General features: G+C 36.6%; 1 protein-coding gene across 1 annotated transcript in view; it reads left to right on the top strand.

The window, feature by feature from the left end:
- The window catches only part of AKAP9 (A-kinase anchoring protein 9), a 108,026-nt gene extending 99,835 nt beyond the window's left edge, over positions 1–8,191 (top strand). Inside the window, exons 43-47 of the mRNA XM_029284015.1 lie at positions 3,753–3,976; positions 4,425–4,530; positions 5,004–5,180; positions 6,733–6,933; positions 7,955–8,191. Of these exons, the coding sequence (XP_029139848.1) occupies positions 3,753–3,976; positions 4,425–4,530; positions 5,004–5,180; positions 6,733–6,933; positions 7,955–8,191 (945 nt within the window). The remainder of the gene's footprint in view (positions 1–3,752; positions 3,977–4,424; positions 4,531–5,003; positions 5,181–6,732; positions 6,934–7,954) is intronic.
- The last annotated feature ends 7,837 nt before the right edge of the window (positions 8,192–16,028 follow it).

Raw genomic sequence — 16,028 nt, forward strand, 5'->3', positions numbered from 1 at the left:
ACATCCACTCAGTTTTGCCAGGGTTGATCTGAAGCCTTTTCTTCTGCAACTAAGTTTCTTCAATCTCAAGACACTAGGACAGAATCTTAGAGCACCACTTGGTCAGCCTGAGGCAGAGGCTGGGGGAGGGGGAGAGACAGCTGTACTGACCGCCCAGCAGCTTCATGCAGACGATAAAAAACCAGGGAAAAAATATAGCCCTGACTCACTCCACAAAGCAGGAGTCCAGAGCTAGACTGCTCTCTTCTTATCAACACTGATTGGAACTGGTCTGTGAGAAAGGAGGAGAACGACACTCTCAAACACTTGAGCTAATTGAAAATGATACCATGATTGATAGTATTTAAAGCTGCTGAAAAGTTGTGAAGTACAGGATGGTGCTAAAACAGCTTATTCCTTGCTTTCTGGGACCATGGCTTAGATCCAAATTATTGTAACTGTTCCTGCTCCCATATATAGAGGGTCCTCATTTATCAACCACAATTGGGAACAGCAACTCCATCAGTAAAAAGTGTGTCATTAATGAAACATCATGTTCCTATGGCAACTGACAATATCAGTTCCAGCATTAAGTGAATCACAGCATTATGTATGACATCATATAACCATGATTTGTGAGGTGTTGCTGGCTTCCCATTGATTTTGCTTGTTGGAAGCTGGTTGTCAAGGTTGCAGCTGTGGATCACATGACCATAAGAGGCTGAACTATTTTTTTTTTGTTATAAATTTTTTTTATTACGGTATTTTTAATTGAACAACAAGTACAAATGATGCATCTACATACACCAGAAAAATAATCTTACTCAAAACATTTTCGGATACGCTCGGCAGTCCCCGCCTTGCCTCCATCCTCATCCACTTTCCTCTCCTTCCTCCCCCTAAACCCACAACCTCTCCTCCTTCCTTCTTGCCACCTCCCTACATCCCCTCTGCCTTCTTAACCACCTCATCGAGTGCAGATTGGGGTACTAGCCGAGCATATCCTCTTATTAATACAATTCCATTATAAACCTATAATAATTAAATACATCGATTTATAATTTCCCCTTAATCCCCTCCCCGACTTCCCAGAACTAATTACAGGATTAAACACACCTCATAAAGCAATCAATTATAAAAGAAACTTTAACTCAAATAATAAAAAAACAAAAATAATACTCTATTTTAACACCAAAACTCAAAATATAATTATCCATCTTCCCCAAATCCAAATATCTAAAAATTAAACTTTACCATTTCTCTTATAATCATAGTCCCATTAAATACAAAATTTAAATCCTTTAGAATAATATAATTATATATCATTAATCATCTAATGTCTTATAACAAATTCAAACCATAATATTAATCCAAAATTTTAAAGATATAAGCTTCAAAAACATTCCTTATTAGTCTATCCCAGCTCTCCATTTTGCATCTCCCCCCAGTTTTTCATACTTTTCCACATCACTGATACAAAATCAACCTTCAAAATCAATAAGTCTTCTTTTACATTTTATAACGTGTCCGAAATTTTTGCAAGTAGTAAGCCTGTAAGCTTCTTCCAAAGACACGAACAGCAACATCTTCAGCTGGTTTTCTCTGATGCACGACCCGTAAATTAATTCTATATAAGCTTTTTTTTCTCAAAATTTCAACAGGGAGGTACACCAGAACCATAACCAAATCTGTTACAGCTTCCTTTTCCAGCTTTTCAAACTTATCATTTTCCAAATCTCCACGATATAGCATATTATTTTGGGCTATTTCCATAACATCTTCTTCAACCTCTTCACATAATTTATCCGCCCGTTGCTCTGTGAAATCTGGAACCATAAACCTCTGGAGAGCAGATGACACAGTTTCATATGATACTTCCAATCTCTTAACCCAGAGATCTTTAACTTCCACACCATGTTGCTTAACTGCTTGCATCAAAACATCCTTTAAGTCATTTATAATTAAAGATAAAGGCATTTTCAGTAGATTCCACTCAGCAACCAAAAAATAAATAAAAATTTCTTTCTCACTTTTTTTTCTCAGTTCCGCAGCCATTTTAAAACCATTCTCCAGACTTCTTTAAATATCACTTCAATAATCCAAAAGAGTAACAGTATTAATATCACCAACCAGTAGGCATCACAAATTCATTGCAGCTAAAACTTTCCAGAGCCGTAGAAGCAACAATGTATCTCTATCCAGTTAGTAACCAAAGGAGAGTGAAAGTAAAAAACGAAAGTATTCCAGAGAAACGGCAATTCCGCAGCCATTTTCTCTCACTTTAAATCTCCACAAAAAAAAGAAGATGCTAGTATATTTTCAGAGTCAAAGTCAAAAACAATCCACTGTAACTCCAAACCTCCTGTTTAGTTCCGTCTGCTTATAGTTTAAGTCCAAATACCTTTCAGTAGCAGAGGTGGGAGCTGCATCTGGCTTCGCTCCAAATGAGTAGGAGCGAAGGCATCATGGGGCGCGGAGAACATCCAGACTCCGGGCGAGCTAGCATCTCTCATCCCCGATTAAAGCAAAACTGGGGTGAGAGGAAGCTCTAGCCCTATCTGGACTAACTCACCCCCCCCTCTTCGCCCGAGGGACGAGGTTCCGAGCCGAGAGACAGCTGACGAACGCTGTCTCTTCAGGCTTTGACGCGCTCCCAGACAGGCGGCTAACAAAAGCCGCCATGCGGTGCAGCCTGTCACCACCGGAAGCCAGAGGCTGAACTATTATAAATGTGGGCCTGATGCCAATTTCCCAAATCATGATCATGTTACACAAGGGCATTGTGACAATTGCAATTTTGAGGTCTGGTCATAAGCCTCCTTTTTCAATGCTCTCATAACTTTGAACAATCACTGAATGAGTGGCTGGTAAAGGAGGATTAACTATACTCCTTCCAATGCTGTTGGGGTTCCAATACATTCCTCCTGTGCTGTCAAGTCAACAACAAGGTAACTGTTATTAATGTTAAGCCTTTACTTTCAAAAATGCTTTCTCTGATACTTCCCAACAATGAATGTTCAGAGACTGCTATTCTTGCATGCAATACATAGCTGTGATAACTAGTAACTATTGATACTCAAAGCCTTTATGAATCTATCTCCTATTTGTAATTATTGCTGTTGTTTGTTCCTCTAACTGAGGAAATAAAATATCAAGGCAGCAACTGAAAATGTAAGAGTTAAAAAGTAAAATAAACAGGATCAAAACAAAAACAAATGAAAGATAAAACTAAGAATATAAATTTGATCTTAGGAAATACAATAATTTCATTTGAATGATTTTTCCAAAGCTGCTTATTGTTATGCTAATTTTTTACAATACGTACTTTGAAACGTCTATGAAGCAATAGATCATAAGGGGGAAATTATGTTGAATCAGTTTATTTGCCTAAAGATTTATGAATAATAACCAGCAACAGGAATAATTGGGAAAGAGAGTAGAGTGCTTTTCTCTGTATTTTCCAAAATGCTAAACCCAGTTGTTTTGCTGAAGGAGATGGCTAAAAGTCAGGAATCTCTTGTTTTCATAAGGTAGAGTTCTAGAGTAAGATCAGCCTCTAGTTGCGTTTTAAGACAGCAACAAGCCACAGAGTACCGTAATTGGGTGAAATTCCTGGTTTGTTTCTGCAGGAACGGTCTATTGGAAAAAGCACTTCTGTATAAAAAATTACAAGTGCTACATACTTATAAATGACTTTCTTTGACTTTAGAATTTTCATATATTTAGTAGAAAGCAGTTTTCTTCTCTTCTCCTCCCCATACTTTTATGTGCAGGTTGCTTTGGATGAATCTAACGAACGAACAAGAAAGTGGATTTTCCAGCAGAAAATGGGACAAGCTGAAACAAAAGAATTGTCTTATTCTTCCCTAATGGGCATTGGAGGAGGAGGAGGAGGTGGTGATGCCCCCAGACAATCTCAAGAGCTTGAGATGGTTCAGCAGAAGCTCAAAAATGTGTTTTCCACATTGAAACACTTGGCCAATAAAACTGCCTGCAGGTTAGATATATTTATTTTTAATAGCAATACAACAATGAAAGACCTGTATATAATGTATATTACAATTTAGGAGTACAATTTAGGAGTATGTGATGAGCTAGTATAAAGTTATAAATAAAGGTAATAATTTCTGGAAGATGTTTTTAAAAATTTTACAGTGTTAAGCCATACCTATAGTTGAATCATGTACTTTCCATTATTTTATGTTTTACATTTAAAATAATGACCATAGTCTTAACACAGTTTGGATTTATTTATAATCATAATACTTGTTCTGTCATCTTTCACAAAACATTATTATTGAAACTGGCATTTATAATCTGTGATAGACATAGGAAAATAATGAGGGTGGGACAGGGAGAATAATGGCATGGATGAGGAAGTATACGTGATTATGTGTATTTCATATTCAATTGTGCTACACAAATGTCATATTTTTTTATTCCAGATTACCCTTTGAAAAATCAGATGATGAGGACTTAATTGGAATACAAACTGACATTGAAGAAGTTCTATTAAAATTGCAGGTGCTCTCTGATTTATATAGCCTGGAGGTAATGTTCAGAGAGAGGAAGCAGAAATACTTATTTAGTATTTATTTACTATTTTTAAGATGAGAAAATGATTTATTTAAATTGAATTAGTTAGTGTATGTTTGTAAGCATAAGATAACTTCTGTTTTGCTGTTTTAAAGCATATGGTTTTTAACATTGTAATTTGGAAGAGTGCAGTTGGGTCTTTAGTTCTTATTTACCACATGGCGCCTAAAATTTTGAATCAGTTCTATCTCATTTCTGGGAAGTAATCCAGGCAATTTACAATGAATCTAAATACATAAAGCAAAGTGCAATCTTTAATGGAAGATCTTATCTGAAACAAAGCAATAGATTTTGTATTCAATGTAAATACACATTATATTTGTGACTTGACTTGGCTTCCATTTCTTAGAGAGCAATATTGCAGAACTAATTGCAGATGAGTTCAAGCTATTTTGAGCTTCTTTACTTCCTATTTTTCTCCTATATAGATCAATTCAGACACCCCATCTTCAGCCTCATTGACTGAAAGATTGCTAAAACAGAATGCTGAACTGACTGGGTTTGTTAGTAGATTGAGTGAGGAGAAGAACAATATGAGGAACACAGTCATGAAACTGGAGGAGGAACTTAGAAGATATCAATACACAGGATCTTGTGGAGACTCAGTATGTTTTTCCCGTCTGTTGAAATTATCAGTTTTCACTCCATCTTAAGTACTTATTTGTTTGGACAGACTGTCAAATAACTTGCAAGCCAAGTGTAATGTTAAATATGAAATGTTTAATTTAACCTACAGCTTTTAAAAAAATAAAAATAGACTAATGGGGATTTCCTTTGCGTGGAAATAATTTAAAGGGATGTCGTTATAAGGATTTTCTTTTAATTTCTGCAGTATAATCAGCTTTTCCTTTAATATTTATATTTTAGATCTTATGCATATAAAAAGTAACTTATTTTTAACCATTTATGTAATTTAGTACTTACATTGAAATCCTATGCAGACTCTACAGTGAGGAAGCAGTGATTACTACTGAAGAACATTCATTTTGCAAGCAGTTGCATATTCTTGGGCTAATTTTCATAGATAATTATTTTACAGTAATACAGGTAATTCCCCAAGTTACGAGGGTTCACTTAGCGCCCGTTCAAAGTTACATGACAAGTGCCCCCTAGTGCTTAAGAGCAAGTCCCCAAATCACGAATCTTGTAGCACCACAGCAGTCGTTCGCTCTGTAACATTCACTCTATTCCCCCCCTCCACACAACTGCTTCGACCTCCTTTTCTGCCGCACCGGACTCATTTACCTTGCAAATATTATCTCTGCCGTGGTTTCTTTCCCTTTGAGGGAGAGGAGAGTCAGCTTGGAAAGCTTTTCAAGCCAAGAATGGAAGTTTCTGGAGTCCATGATCTCGTGTGAGTGTTTAAAATTGCGCCAAATCACAGAGTTGGGGGGGGTAACGGGAGGCTGGCTCCACAAACAGCACGACAGTTCAGGCACCCATTTTCTGCAAAAGAGGATGTGTGCCTGAACTCGAGTAATATTACGGCACCCAGAAGCATCCATCAACTCTCCCGTCCCTCAAAGGCAGGAACCACGGCAGAGAGGAGACAGATCTTTTCAAGGTAAATGAGTCCAGTGTGACAAGAAGGGAGGGGGAAGCATGAGGTATCTTAGTAGGTTGAGGAGGCCTTGGAGGCCTGTTCCATCACTAGGCCCCCTAAGGCCTTCCCCATCTTGAGATATCTCATATGCACTTAATGAGCAGGGAGTGATCTTGTTTGAGGTACGAGATTCACTCCCATGAATTTTCAAGTTACGAATGGAATGGGAAGGCTCCATTACATTCGTAACTCGAGAACTACCTGTAGTAATATCAATCTGCAAAATCATAATGGGTAGATGAGCACAACCTATTACTAGGCTTGCCTTATATTGTATCTACATATTATATATAGCAGGCAAATATGTTTAAGTTGTAAAGTTCAGCATTAAAGTTTTTTCACAGTTCTTGAGGATAATAATTACTAGCACCTATTTGCATATGTATTCAACCAGTAATAAGCAATGCCAGAGAGAACCACCAATATCTTTCTATAATTGCTTTCTTGGCTATTGTACATAGTTTTACTGTGTACGTTACATTTGTTATTTTCTCTTAGTAACAAGGAATAAGTTATAGTTATTAATTAATTTGTTCCTTTTGAAATTTCATAAGACTTTTAGACAGTCACTACATAATGGAAGAAATGTTGATGCACTGATTGCTTCTGAAAAAGAAATCTGGCATAAAGAGAAATTAAGTCTTCAACAGTCCCTGAAGCAGGCGGAAGCCGAACTGGCCAAACTGAAAGCAGAATTAAGAAATGAGGCTTTCTTGAGAGAACTGGGAACAGATTCTGAAAATGCTGCTTTAAAGGTGAAAAGCTTTTTCTTAATTTCTTATTGGATCATTTTTTCTATCATTAGACATTGCACACTGATTTGCTTTTTATGGCAATCTGAAATCAAAATGATCCAAGCCTGAAATGTGGCACCCTTATTTGCCTCAATTTAGCTGCAAAACATTCCATATCTTTTATTATTATTATTATTATTAAGGAAGGGTGACAGTCCCACAAATATATATAGGTGCCAATAGTTCTCATAGGACCTCCCAAATTGGGTAGCAAAATGTTTGAGCTTTGGTGACATCTTTTTTACTCAATTGGGATTTTGAAAATTCTCATTTTCATTCCTTTCAAAATCTAGTATAAAATGGCCTGAAAGTTCTTTATCTTGTTCATCATGGTGATATGACTACATCAATAAAAGATGTTGTGTAGCCCACTAGCAACAGGGAGACCAGAATTAAATCCCTTGCCCAAATATATGAAGGAGAAATCAACTTTCCACAGCTGGCTGATTTTCAGAAGGAAGTATTTACCCACTTATGATTGGAAACTTCATGTATCCATGCTGTATTACTAAAGCTAGTAACTCAGAAGAATGGTAGTTTAAGAACATAAATTATCATCAGTCTCAGTTTGCTTTATTAGATGATAAAGTGGACTTAATGCCATAACAATAACAACTTAATTAGTCTTTTCTCACAACTGAAAGTTTTTATTCAGTTGTTGTTGTTGTTGTTGTTGTTGTTGTTGTTGTTGTTGTTGTTATTATTATTATTATTATTATTATTATTATTATTATTATTATTATTATTATTATTATTATTATTATTTTAAAAAAGTTGGAAAGGACCTTGTAGGTCATCTAGTCCAACCCCCTGCTCAGGCAGGAAACCCTATACCATTTCAGACAAATGGCTGTTCAATCTCTTCTTAAAGACTTTCAGTGTTGGAGCATTCACCACTTCTGGAGGCAAATCATTCCACTGCATGATTGCATGTAGCACTTCACAATGTGTAATTTCTCACTGTATTTAATTTTTATTCTAGAGGGTTTATGGAAGATACCTGAGAGCAGAGAGCTTCCGGAAGGCTCTCATTTATCAGAAGAAATATTTGCTGCTCTTACTGGGTGGGTTTCAGGAGTGTGAAGAAGCCACTTTAACTCTTATTGCAAGAATGGGCGGGCAGCCTTCCTACACTCAACTGGAGGTCATTACACATCGTTCAAAAAGTTTTACACGGTTTCGCTCAGCTGTGAGAGTGTTAATTGCAATTTCAAGGTAAGACATAAAAGATTCAATTCTTTCTTTAATAAAAAAACATGATATATCAAGCTGGTTATATATGTAAAGTGATAAAAAGGTGAAAACAAGGTACTTAATTAAATACTAAGCCTTCTATCTAGGAAACTATTATCCAAAGTATATAGATAATATTTAGAAAGCAAGTAAGGAGATAGTAAATTAAGAAATTGATTATGTCTAGCAATAATTTCTCATATATGGACATGAAATGTGTTATTTATTTGGATTGATTAAGTTTTTCATATCAGATGTCCTAAATATTACAACATATTTCCCTTTATTATAAATGCAGAATGAAATTCCTAGTTCGAAGGTGGAAACGAGTTACTGGTTATCATTTAATTGGCATCAACAGAGATGGTTATAGCCAGAACACAGGTAAATATTTCAATTGAAGTCAAACCTTACAGTATAGAGAACTATGTGCCTATCTTCTGCCTTTCTTCCTTCCTCATCCAGAAATTTTGTCATCTAGTGAAAAGTATGAGCATAATATATAGAATGCAATAGTATAAACTTTTTTTTAATTTACTGATTTTCATCTCTTCAGTCTCATCACATAACATTATAATTGACTGTAGTGCCAAATATATTATAATCAACTTTTTGAGAGAAGAGGATAAAATGATGTTTTTCTTTTGAAACAAGCATTTTTTAATCTCTTCTCTGAAGAGAGATCAAAAAGCTAGGAATATTTAGGCTTGGAGATTAAAATAGCAGTGTCAGGAAGAAGATGGTTGCGATCTGTTGGCTCTCATTCCAGAAACAGAATAATAGATTTAAAGAGAGGTGATGTGGCAGCCATCAACCTGGGATCTTATAATTTAGATTTTTATATTGAACCTGGTTTTGGATTTTGATAACTTAAATTGAACTTAAATGGTAGAGGACAGGAAGGCCTGGAGGAACGTCCATGGGGTTGCGATGGGTCGGACCCGACTTTGCAACTAACAACAAAACTTAAATTACCCTTTACATCTCAATGATTATAAGTTTCATTATAAACTGGTCAATTTATTAATTGCCTTGTACAGAAAAACAGAAATAAAGCCCGGCAACAATTTTTTGAAAAACTTTGGTGAAATGACGAGAATGACAACATGTGAGACAATGAATATTTGCTAGTCATGCTACTAGTTTTTACAAAGCAGATCTAGAACTGAACTTAGCAACAGATATTATATATCAGTGGTGGCGAACCTATGGCACGGGTGCCAGAGGCGGCACTCAGAGCCCTCTCTGTGGGCACGCGTGCCATCACCCTAGGCCTAGGTTTTATAAAACCTTTTTGCTTTAGGCCTCCGCCGCCCTGTACAAAAAAAAAGGTTCAATCAATCAGTCAATTTTAACTTCTCGCGGGAAAAAAAAGATTTTGCAAAGTTGGAATTGATTGATTGAATTTTTTAGTCCCACCCAGTCTGCTGTTACCACCGCAGCCACACTCACCCAATGGGCCACACTCACCCAATGGGCCACACCCACCCAATGGGCCACGCCCACCCGGCACCTGACAATACATAAGTGGGTTTTGGGTTGCAGTTTGGGCACTCAGTCTCTAAAAGGTTCGCCATCACTGTTATATATTATGTATTGCTTATGTGTTTTATAGAGAGGAGTGTCTACAGCTGATCACCAACTATCATGAAGGCAAAAGTTAACACCCTTCCTTCCTGTTTAAATAATGTAGATACTTATAAATTTGTGTTACTTCTCTTAAGAATTTTGTGTAAATATCTATTACCTTGTTCCACGTATAACTTAACTTAGCACAATCTAATAGATGCTTCCCAAGAATTATTAGAGAATTAACAGAAATACATAAATATCTAAACAATGCATTCATTGGGCAATTAGCATTTGGATATGGCCATTCAATTTCAGTACAGGTAGTCCTCAACTTACAACAGTTTGTTTAGTTTGTTCGAAGTTAGAATGGCATTGAAAAAAGTGCATGACTGTTTTTCACACTTACGACCATTGCAATATCACCCTGGTCATGTGATCAAAATTCAGATGCTTGACAACTAGCATGTATTTATGACAGTTGCAGTGTCCCGGGATCATGTGATCACCTTTTGTGACCTTCCATCAAGCAAAGTCAGTGGGAAGTCAGATTCACTTAACCATATTACTAAGTTAACAACTACAGTGATTCACTTAACAGCTATGGCAAGAAAGTTCGTAAAATGGAGAAAAATTCACTTAACAAATGTCTCACTTGGCAACAGAAACTTTGGGCTCAATTGTGGTCGTACGTCAAGGGCTACCTGTATATAAGAACATGATATCTTTTGTAAGGTTCAGTTTCAGATCTCTCCTGAACAAGAAGAGTGAAATATAATCACATATTCCTTGTTTCATATAGTATTACCAGAGGTAATTTCACCAGGAAATAGCAAGCATTTAAGACTCAGTTTTAATTAATTTTAATTGAATTTTATAATATTTATTGTTCTATATTGTATGGTTATAAAAATAATATCTATTGCTACTTGGTTAAAAGTTATCTACTGTATGTTTATTCTTTCCAAAATGCTAAAGAAATTTCAAAACATATATTTGGCTAACAGTAGTAGTCATTGGAGGCATGACTTAATAAAATCTTGTACTCTCATTATTCTTGTATCTATGCCAAAAGCTTTCCCCCCAAAAAATTGAGAAGTTGTCAGACTGTTTATAGGCTCTTAAGCCAAAGAAAAGCCTAGATATTGCACTTCAATTCTGCTTTCAGTTATTGGTTATTAAACAAATACATATTTTACTGGTTCCTAAAACTTCTCATGGCTTCATCATACATGAAGGCAGTATAGTTTATGACTTAGTCTGCCAAATATTAAAGAAAACTGCCTGAGTTCTAAAATAAGCTTATTTTTGTATTTTGTGTAGGTAACGAGTTACGGTCTGATTCATTTTCTGGTAGTCTGGAACTCTGTGGAGAACACAGAGCTGCTTCTTATAGATCCAGATCAGAGCTGGAATCTCTCAGATCTCCTTTTTCTTATCAGCATAGGTAAATATTGATATATGCTGCATATATGCATTTCAAAGAGCATATACACACCTTCTGAATATGAAATGCTGTTGACAAAACAATTATTGTTTGATCATGATTATTGTTTTATTAGCTCTCCAGATACACATATTTGACTCTGGAAACTGAATGCTAGAAATGTTTTGATGTGAATCTTTGTAACTCATCATAGTATTCAATGATGGTTTTTATTGTTTTGTGAAGTAATTGTTGTAACTTGAACTTGAAAAGTGTATCCTTTTTCCCATTACAGACCATATACATCTCAGGCCTGTGCTGGATTGGATCAAATATTCTACTATTCCATTAATTTATAGTGGGAGAATTCTTGTATGCTAAAATGTTCTCCAACTTTTATCTTATTTTGCGTTATTAAAAATAGTTTCTGAAGATTGGGGAATTCTTCATAGACATATATAACTCAGCAAAAGGAGCTGCAACCAAGGAACTAAATCAGCACAACTCTTTGTTTTGTCTATGTAGAGAAACCCTTTCATCAGAAGCATTAGTTATTTGGAGTACTTTTAAATATTGGAAACTTTTTAAAATAATACTGTCTTGACAAAATATATTAAGTGAATAGTACTAAACTACGGAGATGCTATGTTGGGGTATTTTAGGGATGCAATAGCTCAGTGGTTAAAGACTCTGAGCTTGTCAGCTAGAGCGCTGACAGCCTGGTTCAAGACCTAAGCTCTGCACAATGGGATAAGTTCCCATTATTTGCCCCAGCTCCTGCCCGCTTACTAGTTTAAAAGCATGCAAATTCAAGTAGATCAATAGGTACCACTTCAGTGGGAAGGAAACAACATTCTATGTGGCTTTGGTGTATAGCCATGCTGGCCAGATGACCACCAAAATTGTCTTTGGACAATACTGGCTACATCAGCCAAGAAACAGAAATAAGCACCATGCCCTAGAGCAGTGGTGGTGAACCTATGGCACAGGTGCCAGAGGCGGCACTCAGAGCCCTCTCTGTGGGCACGCACATTGTCACTCCAGTCCTGGGCCTTCAGCTGGGTTTTATAAAACCTTTCGCTTTAGGCCGCCACCGCCGTGTACAAAAAAAAAAAGGATCAATCAGTCAATTTCAACTTCTTGCGGAAAAAAAGATCTTGCAAAGTTGGAATTGATTTGATTCAACTTTTTAGTCCCACTCAATCTGCTGTTACCACCACAGCCACGCCCACCCAATGGGCCACACCCACCCAATGGGCCACACCCACCCGGCATCCGACGATGCATAAGTGGGTTTTGGGTTGCAGTTTGGGCACTCGGTCTCTAAAAGGTTCGCCATCACTGCCCTAGAGAGTTAGACATGACTGACAGGGAAACTTTTACGTTGTTAGTATATTTATCAGTTGAAAATCTCTGTGGCTAGTCAACAAATAGATTGAAGAACTTCAAATAATACGTATATCAAGTGCAACTGAAATAATTGTAGACTACTTTTTAAAGTAACCTGCCTGCATTTCCTTTGTTGAATCTTTAATTGCAAAGCTCTTTTTAAAGATGCGTATCAGTGAGGCCAAGTAAGGGTTTGTTTAAAGTTAATAGACAGGAAAAATACTTGGTAGGTTTAAATTGATAGATTGTGTGACTTCAGAGCATTACAGTATACAATATATTTACTTTCCTAATATCTAGAAAATTGGGTTATTTTCAGTATTGGTAAACTGTCAGTTATTTTACAACAGTCTGTTTCATTAACATTTTTATCTGTTTCTATTTTATATCTAAGGTATCAGGGCATCCATACTGATTTCAGCCCAGTTTCCCTTGCATGTTCTCAGCTGCAGAATTATGATCCTGATAGAGCTTTAACAGATTATATTAATCGTCTGGAGTCCCTACAGAGACGACTTGGCAACGTACAGCCAGGTAGATATCATTGTTCTTTTAGTTGCTGTTTCCTGGTCTATGATTCACATTGTTCTACTATAGTACATGTAGTCCTTGACTTACAATTTAGGGACTGTTCGAAGTTACAGCAGCACTGAAAAAAGTGACTTGATCATTTTTCACATTTACAACTGTTGCAGCTTCCCCATGGTCATGTGATCAAAATTTGGATGCTTGTCAACTGATTCATGTTATGATGGTTGCAGTGTCCCAGTCATGTGATCACCTTTTAAAATTTTCTGGCAAGCAAAGTCAATAAGGAAGCCAGATTCACTTAACAACCATGTTACTAATTTAACTGCAGTGATTCACTTAATAACTATGGCAAGAAAGGTCATAAAATAGGGCAAACTTAACTGTCTTACTTAGCAACAGAAATGTTGGGCTAAATTTGTGATCGTTAAGTTGAGGACTACCTGTATTGCTGCTTTTGCTGGTTATGTTGATCGTACAAGATTCTGAATATTTGTCTTTTTGCCCCACAGCATCTGCTTCACAAACTCAGCTGCATTCTGCTCTCCGAAGATAATCCTTGAAATATTTTTGCCACCGATAGTAACATCAAATGAAATGCCTTCTGCGAATTATTTGGCTGCTGTGCTTTTGTACGTTGTGGGACCAACATGAACACAGTTCAATGATTGTATGCAGCTCACCTTGCTAGCACCACGCAAAGATTAGAACTTATGTATATAGGCACTCTTTGTGGTTGTTTGAGCCTGATTATTAAATCTCATGTATATTTGTGGAATGCTAATTTAAACACTTAAATTATTAAAGTGTGTATTTATCAAATGGGTGAGAGGGTGAAACGTTTTAAGTATTGAGGTTACTGAATGCATAGGAGCACAACTTTTCCCCCCAATAGGGTCTAAGTGAAGGACTTTTCACAATTTTATTCTATTTGCTAATGCATCGCAGAGAGAAATATCACTTCTAGAGACCTATTTTTGTACAGGTAGAACTTTTGGAATTTATGGTTATTTTGTCAAAGTGCTGAAATAAAGATGATTTCATCATTTTAATATGTGTCTGAAACTATTTTAAAATAGACTTTTGTGTTCTGATTTTAAATAATGAAAATGTTATTTTAAAAGCTTGAAAATAATTCTTTGTATTGACATCTCCATTGATCCGTCCTTCACAACAATAACTCAGCTTCAGGGTAGGTTTCTTGGGGCTATAAATACACTAGACCCAAGCTAACAGAAGCTTGTTGCCACAAAGATGATAGCATTTAAATGGATAAAGAACTCTGATGTGTCTTCATATGAATATTCTAATATATTCACACACACACAATTTATATACTCTAATTCTAATTCTATCTATTCTAATAATATAGAATATATCAGTGGTGGCGAACCTATGGCACGCGTGCCAGAGGTGGTACTCGGAGCCCTCTCTGTGGGCAGGCACGCCGTTGCCGCAGCCCCGCTTCATCCTGCAACCCCCTCTCACCAGCAGCCTGCCCGGAGAGGCTCCCCCAGACGCGATCCATGCGGAGCAGCGCAGCCAAGCACATGGCAGCCAGGCAGCAGGGGCAAGACTCTGCCCTCTCGCCCCATGACGTGAAGATGATGCTGCAGGGTGCAGGCGGAGAACATGGCCATGGCGCTGCAACGCTGCCTGGGCGATCTGTGGTGAGTGGCCGGGCGGGCGGAGCGGAGGGCAGAGCAGGGGGCGGGCCAGTTTTGGGGCACTCGGTCTCTAAAAGGTTCGCCATCACTGGAATAGTATTATTCGCCATTAGAATAGTAAAAAGGGGATGAATCGGACTGAAATACTAAAAATCCACCTGTTTACCATACATGATGATATATGACAAATGTTATACAGTACTGGTCAGTTTTCATTCTTTAATTAATAACATTACTAAAGGTCAAATAGTTAAATGACAACATTTTTCCACTTCCACATTTCTAGTTACATAAATGATTAAATATTTCAAGTTTCTGCAGAACTACTAATATCTCTAACCACTTTAACAAATTAATATTCCTAATCACCCCGCAATGACTGAATGTTCCTAGTTTCTGTAAAAGAGCTACAAATACCTCATCACTTTAACAAATTATTTTTAAAATCCTGCAGGTTTTATTGCAATATCCTTCTTAGAGAGTTGCCATATTGTAATAGCAAATATTTCATATGGTACTTGGAAGAGACCTTACTTTATATTAACTTATTAGACATTAGTAGTCACAGTCATTAAGATAAAAGGAAGAAGATTTGATTTTCCCCAATGATTTTAAATTGCTTTTAAAAAACTATTCAAATTTTATTTTAGAAGAAATAATGTCACTTCTGATAAGCATGTTAATAGCAGCTTTGCAAAGAGTCTTGTTAATCATACAAAAATTTACTATGCCAATATCCACAAAGTTATAGTAACCTGAAATTGAAATTCTAAATATTCATTGATACCATTATGGGTTTTTTTCCATGTTTAAATTATGCCATCTTATGTTCCTGAACAGTCTCTTTTTATCCATTTCTTACCTTTGAGCCTTCCAAATTAAGTTTAGTAAGAGCTTTCACTAAAAAAGAAAAATTAACTCAAATACAGTTGCAAGAAAAAGTATGTGAACCCCTTGGGATAACGCGGAGTTTTGCATGAATTGGTCATAAAATGTGCTCTGAACGTCGTCTAAGTCACAACAATAGAAAAACACAGTCTGCTGAAATAATACACAAACATTACATGTTGCCATGGTTTAATTGAACATAACATGTAAACATTCACAGTGCAGGGAGGAAAAAGTATGTGAACCGTTGGACTTAATAACTGGTTGACCCTCCTTTGGCAGCAATAACCTCAACCAAACATTTCCTGTAGTTGCAGATCAGACCTGCACAACGATCTGGAGTAATTTTGGACCAC

This window comes from Protobothrops mucrosquamatus, unplaced genomic scaffold (assembly GCF_001527695.2).
Source record: "Protobothrops mucrosquamatus isolate PMUCROS unplaced genomic scaffold, P.Mucros_1.0 scaffold332, whole genome shotgun sequence".
NCBI lineage: Eukaryota > Metazoa > Chordata > Lepidosauria > Squamata > Viperidae > Protobothrops > Protobothrops mucrosquamatus.